The 20175-nt window shown below is 43.7% G+C and overlaps 5 protein-coding genes across 7 annotated transcripts; 2 read left to right on the top strand and 3 right to left on the bottom strand.

Moving 5' to 3' along the window:
* Positions 1–173: 173 nt before the first annotated feature.
* On the bottom strand, positions 174–1764 carry LOC130194510 (cold-inducible RNA-binding protein A-like). Its single transcript, XM_056415603.1, has one exon. It carries the CDS (start codon positions 1365–1367, stop codon positions 846–848), a length of 522 nt encoding a protein of 173 aa, XP_056271578.1. The 5' UTR covers positions 1368–1764; the 3' UTR covers positions 174–845.
* Positions 1765–5280: 3516 nt separating this feature from the next.
* LOC130194515 (cold-inducible RNA-binding protein A-like) lies at positions 5281–6264 on the bottom strand. Its single transcript, XM_056415608.1, has one exon. The coding sequence runs from the start codon at positions 6225–6227 to the stop codon at positions 5793–5795; it is 435 nt and encodes a 144-aa protein (XP_056271583.1). The 5' UTR covers positions 6228–6264; the 3' UTR covers positions 5281–5792.
* An 879-nt stretch (positions 6265–7143) lies between these two features.
* Positions 7144–11135, top strand: LOC130194507 (transmembrane protein 205-like). 2 transcript variants are annotated; one of them, XM_056415601.1, is made up of 4 exons: positions 7144–8045; positions 8873–9025; positions 9261–9424; positions 10833–11135. In XM_056415601.1, the coding sequence occupies exons 2-4, from the start codon at positions 8926–8928 to the stop codon at positions 11133–11135; spliced, it is 567 nt and encodes a 188-aa protein (XP_056271576.1). In that variant the 5' UTR covers positions 7144–8045; positions 8873–8925. The 2 variants fall into 2 exon arrangements, with proteins under 2 accessions (XP_056271576.1, XP_056271575.1); XM_056415600.1 differs by lacking the exon at positions 7144–8045 and adding an exon at positions 8452–8593.
* Positions 11136–13128: 1993 nt separating this feature from the next.
* On the bottom strand, positions 13129–14296 carry LOC130194516 (cold-inducible RNA-binding protein A-like). The gene has a single exon (XM_056415610.1). It carries the CDS (start codon positions 14251–14253, stop codon positions 13819–13821), a length of 435 nt encoding a protein of 144 aa, XP_056271585.1. The 5' UTR covers positions 14254–14296; the 3' UTR covers positions 13129–13818.
* Positions 14297–15922: 1626 nt separating this feature from the next.
* LOC130194506 (transmembrane protein 205-like) lies at positions 15923–20104 on the top strand. Of its 2 annotated transcripts, none has more exons than XM_056415599.1 (4): positions 15923–16070; positions 16888–17040; positions 17272–17435; positions 18847–20104. In XM_056415599.1, the coding sequence occupies exons 2-4, from the start codon at positions 16941–16943 to the stop codon at positions 19147–19149; spliced, it is 567 nt and encodes a 188-aa protein (XP_056271574.1). In that variant the 5' UTR covers positions 15923–16070; positions 16888–16940; the 3' UTR covers positions 19150–20104. The 2 variants fall into 2 exon arrangements, with proteins under 2 accessions (XP_056271574.1, XP_056271573.1); XM_056415598.1 differs by lacking the exon at positions 15923–16070 and adding an exon at positions 16486–16606.
* The last annotated feature ends 71 nt before the right edge of the window (positions 20105–20175 follow it).

The raw sequence follows: 20175 nt of genomic DNA on the forward strand, positions 1-20175 counted from the left end.
ATTTGACAATTCCAAAAATATACCAGCACTTAACATGTAATCCGTGGCGGTTATAGCTTTAAACAATATTCTTTTTACAATTCCAAGCCAACATATCTACTGTGATTTTAGCAGCAATTACATTTAAAGATGTCAATGTTGAATCCTTGATATTAATAAGTCATAATCCTGGATCATTGTAGATATCTTGAGCTTTATTAAACCAGTCAACTTTTACCATTGACCATCACATTACACATCTTTAATTTGACTTAGTGTTATAATTCCAAGTCGATATATACAAAATATAATTTGTAACTAGCTTCAATTCTGATGAAACATCTCAATTCTCACTTGTCAAAATGTTAATTGATAAATACATATTCACCAGTAACAATGTCCATTGTATGCATCTACAAATGATCCTAAAGTACAGGTAAGACACATTTAATTTTGGAAATAGAATGAATGCATTGATATTTATAAGAACGTATATCGAGAATTATATTCCATATCTCAAAACTCTGTTGACTTTCTGAAAACAATCTGTGGCCGGGGTGTCACTTCGAACCAGTGTCCGGTGGAACTGTTTTAAAAGTGGAACCTTAGAGTGGAGCGTGCAGGTACGCGTGGGGGTAATCCTCATCTGTCCACGTAATAACTCTGGAGGAAATAGAATAATCTATTTTTTTTGGGAGGACAATTCGTAACATTGTTTATGAAAGGAATGAATGAACAAAATAAATTAGGTGTACATTTTTTCTTTTAGATGCTCGAGCGACAACAAAACAATTACAAAACGAAGCTCGGCAATAAACGCGTGGACATCTTTGTTTGAGGAGCGCGAAAACGTCGCCCCGCGTCGGTCACTCGTTGCCGGTGTAGCTGTCGTACCCCTCCCTGTATGATGAGTTGCGGTCTTCGTATCCACCGTGAGACCGGCCTCTGTAGTAACCGCTCCCGCCGCGGCTGTCGCGTCCGCCGCTACCGCCGCCGCCGCCTCCGCCGCTCCTGTACGCGTTCCCGCCAAACCGCCCCTCGGACTGGAAGCCTCGGTCCCCGTAGCTCCTATCGCTGTTGTACCCGCCTCCGCCGCCTCGCGATTCTCTACCGCCGAAGCCTCCTCGGGCGCGCCCGCCCTTCCCCGCTTCGTCCACGCGGATGGAGCGGCCGTCCAGGGACTTGCCGTGCATGCCCTCCTGCGCGTCTTTGGCGTCCTCGACGTTCTCGAACTTCACGAAGCCGAAGCCGCGAGAGTTACCGGACTCTCGGTCGCGGATCACGTCGACTTTCTCGATGGCGCCGTACTTGCTGAACGCCTCGGCGAGAGTGTCCTCGTTGGTGTCGAAGCTCAAGCCCCCGACGAACAGCTTCCCCTCATCCGACATGGCGATGCGTTATTTCAGCGAGCAGGGATCTAACGCGCGCACAGTGCGGCGAATAACGGCAGTCTTGGATGGAAGGAGGGGGGGGGGGTGCGGCAGAGAATGCTACCCGCAATCTACATCCGGTCAAGGATAGCCGTTTAAAATGGCGGAAAAACGCCGAATAGAATTCAACAAAACGCTGGTTGTCTGTACGACTCGACTTTCACCGATACAAAATAAAAAAGGGGTAACACGACTTGACCCTCGGCGCCCTGGAGGTGAAGCCGGCTTATACGTTTGGCTCTGGAGGAGCTCACCGGACTCGTTGAGACTGCGGACGATGGAGCGCGTGCAGAACGCCGCTCGACCGTTAGCGCAGGAGCGCGTGCGAAGTGGAGCGGCGCGGCGCGTTGGTGAGGTCAGTGACGCACGCGACTAAGCCGAGTTAAATGAAAGTGCCGACACGACGCGGGAGGGCACATATATAACGACGGGAGGTGTTATGTATGAGAGTTTGGGCTTTTATTTTTTATGAGGGGCGTTTAACAACATTGTTCTGCTCCTTCCGCTGTAGTAAAATCACAAATGGGATTTATAAAAAGAATTAAATAAATATAAATTACGGTTTTAAAATGTATTTAAAAGTGGCGCTGGAATACATCCAAAAAACGTTTTCTCCACTTCCGGTCATTTGTCTTTTTATTTTATTTTTTTATATTTAACTTTATTTGTACAAAATAAAACGTAATTTTGGTTGCGTTAGCCTATAAGTTTGTTTTATTTGTGGTGATTGGTCATTGATGATTAAACACATGTTTATGATTAAATACAAAATCATGATCTAATACATGGCAAAATAATGGGATACATATATAATATATGGTATATTTGTCTGTATAAATAAATAAAATAAATGTGCTTTCACAATTCTTTAAGTGATCAAATTAAGAAATATAAATGCACACATACAGACTGTCCAATGAATACTTTATTACCATTCATGTTTCTACTTCTTCATATTTTGTCTAATTTTCTTTTATTTCACAAACAGCAAACAGTTACCCAGCACATGTTTCAAAATAAAATGCCGTGGACATTGATATCAGCAGTCACGGCGTTAAAGTGTGACTGTTATTGTTTTTCTTCTTCTTCTCTCCTCAGGACCAGCTCTTCTGCCTCTTCCTCTTCCTCAGGCGACTCATAATGGAGCCGTGAGGAAGAAACTTCACCTTCTACGTCTATCATCTCCAGGTGTGTTCCCTTAGTCACGCTTCATTTTAAAATGAACATTACTTTCATATTTATTCTATCACGCTGCGGCACCGAGTCCTAAAACATTTCATATTTCATATTTCCATTTGTGCAATAATGTATAATAACATTGACTCTGATTATATCTCATTTGAGTTTTTGTCCATATTTATGTTTTCCTTAAGCATGATACTTTTACTGTTTGATCACTTATTTATTTGACTTGCTGTAACGCTGCACATTTCCCCGCCCGGTAAACTAACAAAGGATAACGTTCTTCTCTTAAAACAGGGAAGCGTTTAAACTCCGCCGCCCAGCCCTTTTGTTCTCGGGCAAAATAACTCAGAGAACCTTTAAGACCTAATGATTTAAATTAGGGCTTTTCAAGGGAGCACATTTTGACGTTAAATCACATGTAAAAATTGCTGACATATTTTTTACAATGCAAGTCAATGGGGGAAATAAATCCACCGTCTGGCCTCTTCACTGGTGTGTGAGGGAGCGGCTCTCGATATGAATTCAACTGTGAACTCTTTATTTTAGTATTGGTGTTGCTGCGTCAACATCACGCGCTACGTCACGTATCCGGTGACTCGAGAGCAGCAGCAACAACAACAACAACAACAACAACAACAACATGTAAGTCAGGTGAATACTTTTGGAAACAGACGAGTGTTTGTTCAGACGAGTGTTTGTTCGCCCAATGACGCGGTGGGCGCTCAGAGGACCTTCGAGGTGTTCGAGATCACCGATGACGCAACAACAGGTTTGTATTTTCCAGTAAACACTTTGAGTCGATGAGCCTCGTCTTTAAAAAAAAGAAGTTATCCCACACTCGAGAAAAGCCACGGCAGAAACTGATTAAAATTATCTAATCTTTGATGATTTGAATGATTTCCTTTTGAATGTACCTTAAACGTAGCCCACTCGCTGGTGTTACCATGGTAACAGAGTCTCAGACTGGAGTCCACAACCAGAGGACCAGCAACAGGCCCCCGAAACATCACAGCTACCTAAAGTAAATAAATACTTACAATAAATACTTGCACTTAATACCACAATACACACAGACATTAAAGTTACACACACACATACACACTAGTCACACACACACACAAGAGTTACACACATACATTAGTCACACCCACATTAGTCATAACAGAAAAACTTTCACATGAATATTGTTGATACTAAAATATTTATCAAAACAAGTTTAGTCTTGATAACCGTCTTGAATGAATCCACAGGAGGACGAGACAGAGGGAATGTTGTGAGGACGTCAACACGCTGCAGGAGAAGAGGAATCTGAAGTACCACTGTCACCAGTGAACTTCATATTTGTTCTCTAAACGGTTATTTTAAAAATATATTTATACATCTTGTTGGAAAATGTGTTGCTCAAACACACTCGCTTATGAAAGAGTTTGAGACAACCAGCTGTTTGTTTATGGGCTGCTGAGATCAGAGAGCATGTGATGCAATGAGCCAATCACATTAAAGCACCTTAAAAATACATCTCCATCTGCGTGTCTCCACCCGCAGCTTGAGAGCTATTCCTTTAGAAAAGAGGTGTACCCTGACTCACCCAAAGAAAATAATGTGTTATTTGAACATTAGAGCATTTAAATATGTTCTAGAAGAAGCCCAGAATACAAGTAAAATCAAGAAAATGAATATGTGATGTCCTCATTACTAGAGCTGGTCCTGCATGACATCTATTTGCATTTAATGTGCCACCAAAGTGCACTTTAACCCTTTTAACCCTTTTAATTTTAAAAGCCGTAACACGTCTTCAGCTAATTATCATGTAGTGATAAAAGATGGTGGTGCGAAGATAATGAATGTTTATTTTTTCTAAGAAGGTTCATTATAATTTAGAGGGAATTTCTACATATAGCCGGGATAGTATAATGCAGTGGTTCTCAAACTTGTTAGTCCTAACTTTGGAAGATAAATGTTCATGTCACAACAAAATGGTCCACGCTGAATTGTTATTGAAATAACATGTTGTGACTTTATAAAAAGAAAGAATATTGCAATTGCTTTCAAGTAAACCAGTGATCCAAACAAAAACAAATTAAATGTGCAATTACTTTGTTAAAATTGCAAATAGTTGTGGCAAAAATAAGCTCAAAATTTCTTATTGCAGCTGCAATTAATCAGTTTAGCACTGAAACAATCAGTTTAACGCTGCATTTATATTTAAAACATGCAGCCTGTGCATAACTAGTTAGTGCAGGTATGTGAGAGTCTCAGCGGGTCGAATTTATTACAGGCTTGATTCGGCCAGTCAAGCATTTAGGTTTGAAGGGCAGCAGCAGAAAAGCAGAGCTCACTGAGGTAGGATGTTAAACGGCAAGAATCAAAGCAGACGCGCATGCGCAAACTGATAACGGCCCAAGTAAATACATGTACACCCAAGCAGACGACATTTTACGGTTTGTATTTGAATGAACTCATTTTAAGTCACGTGTATTTGAAAAAAAAAAAACGTTTTGTAATATTTGATGTTCTCAATAAAGTTCTTAATAAAATAAAAAAAACATCTGCATTGCCCCGTGCCCCCACCTGCAGTACCGCTGTGCCCCGCTAGAGGGGCGCGCCCCACAGAAAGGACCACCGCTAGGCTAATGTGTAGCGCGGCGGTGTACCGTTACCAAACAGAAATTGGAAACGAGACTAGTTGAAAAGTCATAAAGCATATTTATTTCCAAAACAAATAACAGAACAAATGTGCAAATCAAAAATCAGTCAGTGAGCATGTATTGATGTTAAGGACTGGCCCATGAAAACTACTGGGATCCTGCAAGACAAAGGAGACAGAAAGACAAAATACAAAGCGGCACCTCGTGGAACGATGGACTAGCAACCGTAGCTAGAAAGTCCAGTACTCCGGATTCACTCAGTCTGCGAGTCGAGTTGTTCCGACTCGTTCGGCCTCTTTGTGGAGAGACGTAACTCTTAAATTTGACTTTAGCAGCTAGTCGGTGACGTTAACGGACATTAACGGCGCAAGAAACTGTTCGTATTCTGCGAAGGCGACTTTGAAGACTTGCTGTTGCTTTCGGTTTCCCCATGTGGTAAATAATTCTGCACAGTTTGTTTGTTTTTATCCTGCAGACTTTGACATTAAACTCCTTTTTTTTCTCGACTCGGAGCATCTTTGAAAAGTCCACGCAGGGTGCACCGGGCCGGTTAGTAGCTGCCGCGGCCGCCTCCTCGGCTTCCGCCGCCAAACCGCCCCTCGGACTGGAAGCCTCGGTCGCCGTAGCTCCTATCGCTGTCGTAGCCGCCTCCGCCGCCTCTCCCGCCGTATCCTCCGCCTCCTCTTCCTCCTCCGCCACCCCGGGATCCGCCGAAGCCTCCTCGGGCGCCTCCGCCCTTTCCAGCCTCGTCCACGCGGATGGCGCGGCCGTCCAGGGTTTTGCCGTGCATGCCTTCCTGCGCGTCTTTGGCGTCCTCCACGTTCTCGAATTTCACGAAGCCGAAGCCGCGGGAGTTACCGGAATCTCTGTCGCGGATAACATCGACTTTCTCGATGGCGCCGAACTTGCCGAAGGCCTCGGCGAGGGTTTCCTCGTTGGTGTCGAAGCTCAGGCCTCCGACGAACAGCTTCCCTTCGTCCGACATGGTGATGCGTGATTTCAGCGAGCAGCAGTCTAACGCAGCGAATAACGGAAAAGAATGGAAGGGGGATGGCGCGTGAATTTATACTCTCGATCAACTTCCGGTCAGAAGGACCACTGCCTGTTTTAAAATGGCGGAAATTACGAATTAAATCCTCCAGGCTATAACCAATTAGACAAGAGATCACAACTTGATTGTTGGCGGTAGGTGTAACCGGCTTGTATTTTAGCTCTGGAGGACTCGTTATGGGGCGATTTTGTCGCCGTACAGGTGCGAAGTGGAGCGAATCGTCACGTTGGTGAGGTCAGTGACGCACCAACTGACGCCGGAGGGCACAGACAATGGGACGAAAAATCAAAATTGGCCATTCAGTTATTTTTGGAGGGAGGTCCACAATGTTGTTCTGGTACTTCGCCTGTAGTAAAATTCCATGTGGGCTAAACATTTAAATCAAATAATAAATATTAATTATGGTATACAAACGTGATTAAAAATACCGCTGGAATGATTTATAAAGCACTTTTTTGTGCACTTCCCGGGCATGACATTTTTTTACTTAAAAAAATAAAGTTTGGCCAACACAAGGTTAAGAGATATTACATTTGTATTGTCCGAATTAAAAGTCTTTCTAAAAAGGCATTGCTAAATATGACTCGTTTTCCTCTGGCGTCATACGTCATCACGTTCTACTGGTCTGCAGTTGTTGTGACGTCGATATCATGCGACCGCGGTGCGGTTCCGTTAGCTCAACGGTAGCTTGCGTTTTTTATTTTTACTTCTGGCCATTGATGTCTTGCTCATCGATGAGTAAACACATGTTTACGATTGGCTACAAAATCATGAGTTCTGCTGCGAGGAGCCACTTATCAGCCAATCAGAAAAAAGAAATGGGCTACACAATAGCCAATCAGAAAAAAAACGTATCTGTTGTATCTGGGTGAGATTTAATCCAGCAACCAATGAAAATAAAGCATCCTGGAATTGCGTGCTGATGGAAATGTCACTCTTGCCTGTCTTCAAAACTTGAGAGCCCTGCATACAATAGTTTGTAACGTCATCACAGTACCTGCGACATCGAGCATCAGAACACTACTTTTTGTATATTTGTCTGTACCAATAAAGAAATAAAACTGCATTCACAATTAGTTAGTTCAACGAATTAAGCAATATAAATGCACACATACAGACTGCATATCCCGATACTGTGTTCAATCAATACAATATCACAAAAGATGCCAATATTTTCTTGCCATTCATGTTTCCTCTTCCTTGAATATATGTTCATCACCTAAATAGCTCACATGTTGTATTTCTTTTAAATTGTTATGTCATTTCATCACATCACACTCATGCATCTATTTTTTTAATGAAGCACTAATCAGGTAACTTTACAACATGATCAGTTATTTTGTTATTCTCTGTCATGCTTATTTATTTGTTACTGCAGTATTTGACCTTTTCTGCCACTCATCAACAATTTCTTCTCTTTCACATTTAATGCGTAACCCCGTACATCCCAGCATGCACCTCAACTGCTCCGGCCTCCAGTGAAGCAGCGGTCTGTCGTCCAGGGTCTGCACATTCGGTTCACAGCACGCGTAGAAATCATGCAGAGAAAGAGTTACAAATAGAAAGCCGTTGACGTTGGTATCAGCAGTCACGGCGAAGTTAAAGTGAGACTGTTTCTTGTCTTTCTTCTTCTCTCCTCAGGACCATCTCCACTCTTCCTCTTCCTCTTCCTCTTCCTCAGCCGACTGGTGATGGAGCCGTGTGGAAGAAACTTCCCCATCGCACCGCTGCATCTACGCCTCTCATCTTCAGGTCGGTTCCCTTAGTAACAAAAAGAACAGTTCACTTTAAAATTAACATACGTATTTGTACTCTGTACTCTACAGTTAGAGATGTAATTTTCATATATATTTATACAGTGAATTATCTCACTCATATAAAGTTATTTAAGTAAACAATAGCCCCTCCCCTCAAGTAACCCAATTCTTTTTAACTAACCCGGTTCTTTTCAAGTGAATCGGTTCTTTTTAAGTGACCCAGTTCTTGTTGAGTTACCCGGTTCTTGTTGAGTTACCCGGTTCTTGTTGAGTTAGCCGGTTCTTTTCAGGTCATGCGTTTCGTTCACGGCTCAGCGGGCGCGCGCTTTAACGAGAGAAAGTCCTCGCTCTCCTTGGGGGTTGTCGCGCGACTGCGCGCGCACCCTCCTCCAGATCCCCCCCCCCCCCCCCTCATCCGCTGGTCGAGTTGCGCCGACTCGTTCGGTCTCTTTCTGAGACACTCAGCTAACTCTTACGTTCACTCCTCCTCGTGACGTTAACGGACTTTAACGGCGGAAGCAAACGGTTCTTTTGACCGTGGAGGTGACTTTGAAGACTCGCTGTTAGTTTCCTCATGTGGGAACTAACTAAGTTACATGTGGAGTTTGTTTGTTGTTAGCATGCAGACTTTGACATGTAGCTCCGTGTGGTTAGTGGTCTTATTGGGGCAGTTAGTCCCAGTAACAAGTGGTGTAACTAGTTTATAAATATATATAATTTAAAAAAACTTGTGGATGACTTTCACCAAGTTTCAGACCGCCTACCTGCACGTGCTGCTCGCTGCAGGTAGCACGTTGTCACATCCGGACTGTGTGTTTCCAGAAGAATCTGAGGGTGAAGGAAAGGAAGTGAGGAGACGAGAGTGAGTAGACGACATGTCCACCGACGAGGAGCCCACGGTCACTGTGAAGCGGCTGCAGCTGCTGCTGCTCGCCACCTACTGGGGGATGCAGATCTGGGTCACCTTCATTTCAAGTTGGTACACACACACACACACACACACACACACACACACACACACACACACACACACACAGAGTAGTGTCTGGAGAAAATGCAGGTTCTTTACGTCCTAATTTTTATTGATTGTGCGGCTTTAAATCTTCCTAATAATCCTTTATTAGTAACATCTGCAGTAACGGTGTAATAAACAGGTAAAAGTGTTTTACGGCGTAATAAACAGGTTGTTGTGTCTGTGTTTTTTCTTCAGGCTTCGTAATGGACAACCACCTGAACCGACACACCTACGGGTTCATCCAGAGTCGCCTCGTCCCGTTCTACCTCCACCTGGGCTCGGCCTGCGCCTTCTTCAACCTCGCCATCTACGCCGTGTACCACCCCAGCGACACGCTGGACGACCGGGAAGCCTTCCAGGTGTGTGTGTGTGTGTCACCTTTTGCATTTAAAAAAAATACGGTTCATACGGTCATAGAAAACCTGGAAAAGTCATGTGATTTTTAAAATGGTTATTTCCTGACATGGAAAAGTCCTGTAAAAAAAAAAATCCAAAAGTTTTTGAAAAGACATGGACATGTGTTTTATTCATATGTTCATTTACGCTGACTTTTAAATATTAATATGCTTTTAAAGAATGACGCTCAAAATATGAGCCGGCATACGCTTTAATAGCCAGAGCGCATATTTTCGCACTGCAAGTGAACGCACCATAAACTGAAAAGACATTAATGTTTATTCTTTTTATCAAAACTATTTTCTCTCATTCATTTGAGTCATTTAAAGTTATTTACTGCATGCTCTAGAATTCTCATTGTTAGTTTAAATACAACATTTTCTCACTTTTTCATGTTTACAACGAGATTTCAACAAAATGTCCTGGAAATGTGGTTTAAAGTCCTGGAACCCCATTGGTCCCCATGTGGATGAACCTGTTCATTGGTCGTGAGGATGAACCTGTTCATTGGTCATGTGGATGAACCTGTTCATTGGTCATGTGGATGAACCTGTTCATTGGTCGTGTGGATGAACTGTTCATTGGTCGTGTGGATGAACCTGTTCATTGGTCATGAGGATGAACCTGTTCATTGGTCATGAGGATGAACCTGTTCATTGGTTATGTGGATGAACCTGTTCATTGGTCATGAGGATGAACCTGTTCATTGGTCATGTGGATTAACCTGTTCATTGGTCATGTGGATGAACCTGTTCATTGGTCATGAGGATGAACCTGTTCATTGGTCATGAGGATGAACCTGTTCATTGGTTATGTGGATGAACCTGTTCATTGGTCATGAGGATGAACCTGTTCATTGGTCATGTGGATTAACCTGTTCATTGGTCATGAGGATGAACCTGTTCATTGGTCATGTGGATGAACCTGTTCATTGGTCATGTGGATGAACCTGTTCATTGGTCATGAGGATGAACCTGTTCACTGGTCATGTGGATGAACCTGTTCATTGGTCATGTGGATGAACCCTGTTCATTGGTCATGAGAATGAACCTGTTCATTGGTCATGTGATGAACCTGTTCATTGGTCATGATGAACCCTGTTCATTGGTCATGATGAACCCTGTTCATTGGTCATGTGGATGAACCTGCTCATTGGTCATGTGGATGAACCTGTTCATTGGTCATGAGGATGAACCCTGTTCATTGGTCATGAGGATGAACCTGTTCATTGGTCATGAGGATGAACCTGTTCATTGGTCATGATGAACCCTGTTCATTGGTCATGTGGATGAACCTGTTCATTGGTCATGAGGATGAACCTGTTCATTGGTCGTGTGGATGAACCCTGACGTTCCCGTGACTCCCCTCCAGATCTTCATCTTCTTCGTGTCGGTGACGGTGGCGGCCGTGAACGCCCAGTGGTTCGGCCAGATGACGTCAGAGATCATGGCCGACATGCACCTGGTGGAGCAGGCGTGCGGCCTGGGCCAGGACATCGGGCTGTCGTCGAACCGCGAGGCGTACGCCAAACTGTGCGACACGGACGCCAAGTACCGGCGTCTGAACGGCCGGCTGCGTCTCTACCGGCTGCTGTCCGCCCTCTGCAACCTGTGCTGCGTCGGCTGCAACGCGTGCAGCCTCTGCTACATGGCGGAGAACCTCAGCCGGCTGTGAGGGAACGGCCCGGCGCCCGCCACTCTTCTTAGAAATCAAAAAGTGTAAAAATGAATAAAACGGCGAAGTGGTAAGTTATGTATATTTAATACTTTTTAAGTCTGTAACAGTTGTGAGATCACAAAGACAGGTACGCCTCACCTTTCACCCACTGAGGGACGTTGAGCACCGCGTGTTTTGGGAAGCAGCGACTCGTGTTTTTAAAGACAACAGAACCGAGGGGAGCGGCTCGGTCCGGCTCGCCCGGTCTGGGCGCAGCCTTCGGGAAATACTTTGACTCGCGGGTTGGTCCGGCTCACCTGGAGGCGGCTGCAGGTGTCGTTAGTTCTTCGGGCTGCGAGGCGTGAAGGGTTCAAACACGGAGGTGAAGAGCGAGAGAAAATCCTTTTCGTTTGAAGAACGGGTAACTGACCAGAGCGTTAAAAGATTTACTCAGTTTGAGTTCAAGTACGTACAGCGTGAAGCCAAATATATATATATATAATAAATATATTTATATATATGTTTAAGTTGTGATTTTGCTGGAGTTTTGTTTTCCGCGTAGTTCCCTCTGTCTCTCTCTCCATTCATTCTGTGTCTCTCCATGTCTGTTTCTATGTCTGTCTCTCTCTCTCCATTCTTTCTGTTTCTCTGTGTCTCTCTCTGTCTGTTTCTCTTTCTCTGTCTGTCTCTCTCCATTCTTTCTCTGTCTCGCTCTCTCTCTCTTTCTATTTCACATGAATACCACCTATAGTAAATCAGAGGCTGAATATTTACTTGGCCTCTGTTTCTTTTCTTTCCGTTTGTTCCTGTGCCAAAGACGTTGAGATATCACCAGCTTTGAAAACTGAGCACGTCCTTTTTTTTTTTTATTGTACACGGGCCAGTCGAAAAGAAATTCTAAAATCAATGCAAATTATTTTACGGATATTTATATGTATTAAAACATGTTTTGAAATATCTTGATTCAGCTTCTCCACTTTTTTTTTAGTTAATTTGTAATATTTGTTCAGGCAAAACTGATTTTTATCTGCCAAGTCGTTTTGATTTAATATCTTTGGAGGTTAAAATTTGGACTTTTAGCCAAATAGTATTTTTCCTATTTTGATGTAAATAGCGTACTTAATGTTTTAAAATATTTTGCATGTTGGACATGTATTAAATGTCCAAATGATGCAGGCTTAAATATATTATTCACTAAAGGGTGACAGTGTCACCAGGCTGCCCCTAGAGGGCGCTGTGAGTGCACTAAAGGAGATTTGGGTGGAGTCATTTTCAGAATACTTGTAAAAGTAAAAAATATAACTTTTCACACACACAGGGGTTTAAACATATCAGATATGTGTACAACTTTTACCAGAGGGATTCAACCCTGTGACAGAAGGGGACGTGTTGCTCTAGTCTACAGCCTCAGTTAAAGAACTGTGATCCAGGACCGAGCGTCTAAATATAAATAAACAGTAGCAAAATATTAATATAATCACTTGTTTGAATAAGACACGACAGAAGGAGATTGAATAAAATAGTATTTTATCATTACAACCTGAACAACAAATCCAAAATGAACGCGTCGTTTCAATAAAAGTTTTTGTTCTTTTCATGTAAAAATACATCATCGTGTTCCAGCTACAAATCCATCGTCACTGTGTTTAAGGATCAGCAAAACTCCACCTACAACATGAATATTAGTCTACAATAAATATACAATCTAGATAAAAATGTAAAAACAAAAACTCGTACCTGACTATAAAAAGTTTGTTTAAAAAAAAAAAACACGTATCTTGTAATACTTTAAAATAAAACCTGAAACGTACCCTCCAGAAGAATAGGATAATCTCAACAATGACTGTAACAGGAGGCGAGGCTGTTTCACCCGTCTGTGGGCGACCTCGGGTAAAAGTGCGATAACATTGTGTCGAGAAAACCAGCAAAAGAAAATAAAAAAACAAAAAACGATCCTCGTGTGAAAAAAGAAAAACAGCGACGGCCCAAAAAAACACTTTATAATACTGAGGGACCGAAATGTGAACTGTAACGCATTCATTCATTTAAAGCCACAGTCCTCGACGGCCTCCTGGTTGTTCTTGAAGGACGAGGATGGATCTCCAGCTTTTAAAACAGTGTACGCGCAGAAACAGAAAAGAAGAAAGTATCTGGAGCCTGAAACATCGGGTAACGACAGTGCGAAGGCGTCTAAAGAAAAGGTACATTCCTCGTAAACAGCAAAATAAAGGCAATACAACTAAATAAAATAAGGACTGTGCCTTTAAAATAACCACGGTGCTATTGTCCCGTGACTCGTCGGAGCACACAGCTTCTTAAAGGGACAGCGCGGTTGTTTTGAAGTACTTTTCATACAAGTGAAAGTATTTTAGACCCGGCTCAGTTATATTTAGAATATCTTCTCCTCTTTGACCAGCTGTGAGAAGACGTTATCCGAGCTCTCTTTAAAAACACAGAGGTCCCTCCAAACGGGCCGTACTGTCCCTTTAAATAACGGATATTTCCAGCTCCCGCGTGCAGGAGACATTACGTCGTCCCAAACGTTTAGTCAATGTCGTCACATAAATATTATTGTTTCCCTTCTTCGTGATGCTCACATGTACAGTATGAAAATACTTTCATTTAAAAAAATAAAAACAATCCCCCTGCAGGGGATTCAGGGTAACGCGCCCCCCCCAAAACGCAGGGTGCACCGGGCCGGTTAGTAGCTGCCGCGGCCGCCTCCTCGGCTTCCGCCGCCAAACCGCCCCTCGGACTGGAAGCCTCGGTCGCCGTAGCTCCTATCGCTGTCGTAGCCGCCTCCGCCGCCTCTCCCGCCGTATCCTCCGCCTCCTCTTCCTCCTCCGCCACCCCGGGATCCGCCGAAGCCTCCTCGGGCGCCTCCGCCCTTTCCAGCCTCGTCCACGCGGATGGCGCGGCCGTCCAGGGTTTTGCCGTGCATGCCTTCCTGCGCGTCTTTGGCGTCCTCCACGTTCTCGAATTTCACGAAGCCGAAGCCGCGGGAGTTACCGGAATCTCTGTCGCGGATAACATCGACTTTCTCGATGGCGCCGAACTTGCCGAAGGCCTCGGCGAGGGTTTCCTCGTTGGTGTCGAAGCTCAGGCCTCCGACGAACAGCTTCCCTTCGTCCGACATGGTGATGCGTGATTTCAGCGAGCAGCAGTCTAACGCAGCGAATAACGGAAAAGAATGGAAGGGGGATGGCGCGTGAATTTATACTCTCGATCAACTTCCGGTCAGAAGGACCACTGCCTGTTTTAAAATGGCGGAAATTACGAATTAAATCCTCCAGGCTATAACCAATTAGACAAGAGATCACAACTTGATTGTTGGCGGTAGGTGTAACCGGCTTGTATTTTAGCTCTGGAGGACTCGTTATGGGGCGATTTTGTCGCCGTACAGGTGCGAAGTGGAGCGAATCGTCACGTTGGTGAGGTCAGTGACGCACCAACTGACGCCGGAGGGCACAGACAATGGGACGAAAAATCAAAATTGGCCATTCAGTTATTTTTGGAGGGAGGTCCACAATGTTGTTCTGGTACTTCGCCTGTAGTAAAATTCCATGTGGGCTAAACATTTAAATCAAATAATAAATATTAATTATGGTATACAAACGTGATTAAAAATACCGCTGGAATGATTTATAAAGCACTTTTTTGTGCACTTCCCGGGCATGACATTTTTTTACTTAAAAAAATAAAGTTTGGCCAACACAAGGTTAAGAGATATTACATTTGTATTGTCCGAATTAAAAGTCTTTCTAAAAAGGCATTGCTAAATATGACTCGTTTTCCTCTGGCGTCATACGTCATCACGTTCTACTGGTCTGCAGTTGTTGTGACGTCGATATCATGCGACCGCGGTGCGGTTCCGTTAGCTCAACGGTAGCTTGCGTTTTTTATTTTTACTTCTGGCCATTGATGTCTTGCTCATCGATGAGTAAACACATGTTTACGATTGGCTACAAAATCATGAGTTCTGCTGCGAGGAGCCACTTATCAGCCAATCAGAAAAAAGAAATGGGCTACACAATAGCCAATCAGGAAAAAAAAACGTATCTGTTGTATCTGGGTGAGATTTAATCCAGCAACCAATGAAAATAAAGCATCCTGGAATTGCGTGCTGATGGAAATGTCACTCTTGCCTGTCTTCAAAACTTGAGAGCCCTGCATACAATAGTTTGTAACGTCATCACAGTACCTGCGACATCGAGCATCAGAACACTACTTTTTGTATATTTGTCTGTACCAATAAAGAAATAAAACTGCATTCACAATTAGTTAGTTCAACGAATTAAGCAATATAAATGCACACATACAGACTGCATATCCCGATACTGTGTTCAATCAATACAATATCACAAAAGATGCCAATATTTTCTTGCCATTCATGTTTCCTCTTCCTTGAATATATGTTCATCACCTAAATAGCTCACATGTTGTATTTCTTTTAAATTGTTATGTCATTTCATCACATCACACTCATGCATCTATTTTTTTAATGAAGCACTAATCAGGTAACTTTACAACATGATCAGTTATTTTGTTATTCTCTGTCATGCTTATTTATTTGTTACTGCAGTATTTGACCTTTTCTGCCACTCATCAACAATTTCTTCTCTTTCACATTTAATGCGTAACCCCGTACATCCCAGCATGCACCTCAACTGCTCCGGCCTCCAGTGAAGCAGCGGTCTGTCGTCCAGGGTCTGCACATTCGGTTCACAGCACGCGTAGAAATCATGCAGAGAAAGAGTTACAAATAGAAAGCCGTTGACGTTGGTATCAGCAGTCACGCGGTTAAAGTGAGACTGTTTCTTGTCTTTCTTCTTCTCTCCTCAGGACCATCTCCACTCTTCCTCTTCCTCTTCCTCTTCCTCAGCCGACTGGTGATGGAGCCGTGTGGAAGAAACTTCCCCATCGCACCGCTGCATCTACGCCTCTCATCTTCAGGTCGGTTCCCTTAGTAACAAAAAGAACAGTTCACTTTAAAATTAACATACGTATTTGTACTCTGTACTCTACAGTTAGAGATGTAATTTTCATATATATTTATACAGTGAATTATCTCACTCATATAAAGTTATTTAAGTAAACAATAGCCCCTCCCCTCAAGTAACCCAATTCTTTTTAACTAACCCGGTTCTTTTCAAGTGAATCGGTTCTTTTTAAGTGACCCAGTTCTTGTTGAGTTACCCGGTTCTTGTTGAGTTACCCGGTTCTTGTTGAGTTAGCCGGTTCTTTTCAGGTCATGCGTTTCGTTCACGGCTCAGCGGGCGCGCGCTTTAACGAGAGAAAGTCCTCGCTCTCCTTGGGGGTTGTCGCGCGACTGCGCGCGCACCCTCCTCCAGATCCCCTCATCCGCTGGTCGAGTTGCGCCGACTCGTTCGGTCTCTTTCTGAGACACTCAGCTAACTCTTACGTTCACTCCTCCTCGTGACGTTAACGGACTTTAACGGCGGAAGCAAACGGTTCTTTTGACCGTGGAGGTGACTTTGAAGACTCGCTGTTAGTTTCCTCATGTGGGAACTAACTAAGTTACATGTGGAGTTTGTTTGTTGTTAGCATGCAGACTTTGACATGTAGCTCCGTGTGTGGTTAGTGGTCTTATTGGGGCAGTTAGTCCCAGTAACAAGTGGTGTAACTAGTTTATAAATATATATAATTTAAAAAAACTTGTGGATGACTTTCACCAAGTTTCAGACCGCCTACCTGCACGTGCTGCTCGCTGCAGGTAGCACGTTGTCACATCCGGACTGTGTGTTTCCAGAAGAATCTGAGGGTGAAGGAAAGGAAGTGAGGAGACGAGAGTGAGTAGACGACATGTCCACCGACGAGGAGCCCACGGTCACTGTGAAGCGGCTGCAGCTGCTGCTGCTCGCCACCTACTGGGGGATGCAGATCTGGGTCACCTTCATTTCAAGTTGGTACACACACACACACACACACACACACACACACACACACACACACACACACAGAGTAGTGTCTGGAGAAAATGCAGGTTCTTTACGTCCTAATTTTTATTGATTGTGCGGCTTTAAATCTTCCTAATAATCCTTTATTAGTAACATCTGCAGTAACGGTGTAATAAACAGGTAAAAGTGTTTTACGGCGTAATAAACAGGTTGTTGTGTCTGTGTTTTTTCTTCAGGCTTCGTAATGGACAACCACCTGAACCGACACACCTACGGGTTCATCCAGAGTCGCCTCGTCCCGTTCTACCTCCACCTGGGCTCGGCCTGCGCCTTCTTCAACCTCGCCATCTACGCCGTGTACCACCCCAGCGACACGCTGGACGACCGGGAAGCCTTCCAGGTGTGTGTGTGTGTGTCACCTTTTGCATTTAAAAAAAATACGGTTCATACGGTCATAGAAAACCTGGAAAAGTCATGTGATTTTTAAAATGGTTATTTCCTGACATGGAAAAGTCCTGTAAAAAAAAAAAATCCAAAAGTTTTTGAAAAGACATGGACATGTGTTTTATTCATATGTTCATTTACGCTGAGTTTTAAATATTAATATGCTTTTAAAAGAATGACGCTCAAAATATGAGCCGGCATACGCGCTTTAATAGCCGCAGCGCATATTTTTCGCACTGCAAGTGAACGCACCGTAAACTGAAAAGACATTAATGTTTATTCTTTTTATCAAAACTATTTTCTCTCATTCATTTGAGTCATTTAAAGTTATTTACTGCATGCTCTAGAATTCTCATTGTTAGTTTAAATACAACATTTTCTCACTTTTTCATGTTTACAACGAGATTTCAACAAAATGTCCTGGAAATGTGGTTTAAAGTCCTGGAACCCCATTGGTCCCCATGTGGATGAACCTGTTCATTGGTCGTGAGGATGAACCTGTTCATTGGTCATGTGGATGAACCTGTTCATTGGTCATGTGGATGAACCTGTTCATTGGTCGTGTGGATGAACTGTTCATTGGTCGTGTGGATGAACCTGTTCATTGGTCATGAGGATGAACCTGTTCATTGGTCATGAGGATGAACCTGTTCATTGGTTATGTGGATGAACCTGTTCATTGGTCATGAGGATGAACCTGTTCATTGGTCATGTGGATTAACCTGTTCATTGGTCATGTGGATGAACCTGTTCATTGGTCATGAGGATGAACCTGTTCATTGGTCATGAGGATGAACCTGTTCATTGGTTATGTGGATGAACCTGTTCATTGGTCATGAGGATGAACCTGTTCATTGGTCATGTGGATTAACCTGTTCATTGGTCATGAGGATGAACCTGTTCATTGGTCATGTGGATGAACCTGTTCATTGGTCATGTGGATGAACCTGTTCATTGGTCATGAGGATGAACCTGTTCACTGGTCATGTGGATGAACCTGTTCATTGGTCATGTGGATGAACCCTGTTCATTGGTCATGAGAATGAACCTGTTCATTGGTCATGTGATGAACCTGTTCATTGGTCATGATGAACCCTGTTCATTGGTCATGATGAACCCTGTTCATTGGTCATGGATGAACCTGCTCATTGGTCATGTGGATGAACCTGTTCATTGGTCATGAGGATGAACCCTGTTCATTGGTCATGAGGATGAACCTGTTCATTGGTCATGAGGATGAACCTGTTCATTGGTCATGATGAACCCTGTTCATTGGTCATGTGGATGAACCTGTTCATTGGTCATGAGGATGAACCTGTTCATTGGTCGTGTGGATGAACCCTGACGTTCCCGTGACTCCCCTCCAGATCTTCATCTTCTTCGTGTCGGTGACGGTGGCGGCCGTGAACGCCCAGTGGTTCGGCCAGATGACGTCAGAGATCATGGCCGACATGCACCTGGTGGAGCAGGCGTGCGGCCTGGGCCAGGACATCGGGCTGTCGTCGAACCGCGAGGCGTACGCCAAACTGTGCGACACGGACGCCAAGTACCGGCGTCTGAACGGCCGGCTGCGTCTCTACCGGCTGCTGTCCGCCCTCTGCAACCTGTGCTGCGTCGGCTGCAACGCGTACAGCCTCTGCTACATGGCGGAGAACCTCAGCCGGCTGTGAGGGAACGGCCCGGCGCCCCGCCACTCTTCTTAGAAATCAAAAAAAAGTGTAAAAAAATGAATAAAACGAAGCGAAGTGGTAAGTTATGTATATTTAATACTTTTTAAGTCTGTAACAGTTGTGAGATCACAAAGACAGGTACGCCTCACCTTTCACCCACTGAGGGACGTTGAGCACCGCGTGTTTTGGGAAGCAGCGACTCGTGTTTTTAAAGACAACAGAACCGAGGGGAGCGGCTCGGTCCGGCTCGCCCGGTCTGGGCGCAGCCTTCGGGAAATACTTTGACTCGCGGGTTGGTCCGGCTCACCTGGAGGCGGCTGCAGGTGTCGTTAGTTCTTCGGGCTGCGAGGCGTGAAGGGTTCAAACACGGAGGTGAAGAGCGAGAGAAAATCCTTTTCGTTTGAAGAACGGGTAACTGACCAGAGCGTTAAAAGATTTACTCAGTTTGAGTTCAAGTACGTACAGCGTGAAGCCAAATATATATATATATAATAAATATATTTATATATATGTTTAAGTTGTGATTTTGCTGGAGTTTTGTTTTCCGCGTAGTTCCCTCTGTCTCTCTCTCCATTCATTCTGTGTCTCTCCATGTCTGTTTCTATGTCTGTCTCTCTCTCTCCATTCTTTCTGTTTCTCTGTGTCTCTCTCTGTCTGTTTCTCTTTCTCTGTCTGTCTCTCTCCATTCTTTCTCTGTCTCGCTCTCTCTCTCTTTCTATTTCACATGAATACCACCTATAGTAAATCAGAGGCTGAATATTTACTTGGCCTCTGTTTCTTTTCTTTCCGTTTGTTCCTGTGCCAAAGACGTTGAGATATCACCAGCTTTGAAAACTGAGCACGTCCTTTTTTTTTTTTATTGTACACGGGCCAGTCGAAAAGAAATTCTAAAATCCAATGCAAATTATTTTACGGATATTTATATGTATTAAAACATGTTTTTGAAATATCTTGATTCAGCTTCTCCACTTTTTTTTTAGTTAATTTGTAATATTTGTTCAGGCAAAACTGATTTTTATCTGCCAA

The sequence above is a fragment of the Pseudoliparis swirei genome, chromosome 5, assembly GCF_029220125.1.
Source record: "Pseudoliparis swirei isolate HS2019 ecotype Mariana Trench chromosome 5, NWPU_hadal_v1, whole genome shotgun sequence".
Classification (NCBI taxonomy): Eukaryota; Metazoa; Chordata; class Actinopteri; order Perciformes; family Liparidae; genus Pseudoliparis; species Pseudoliparis swirei.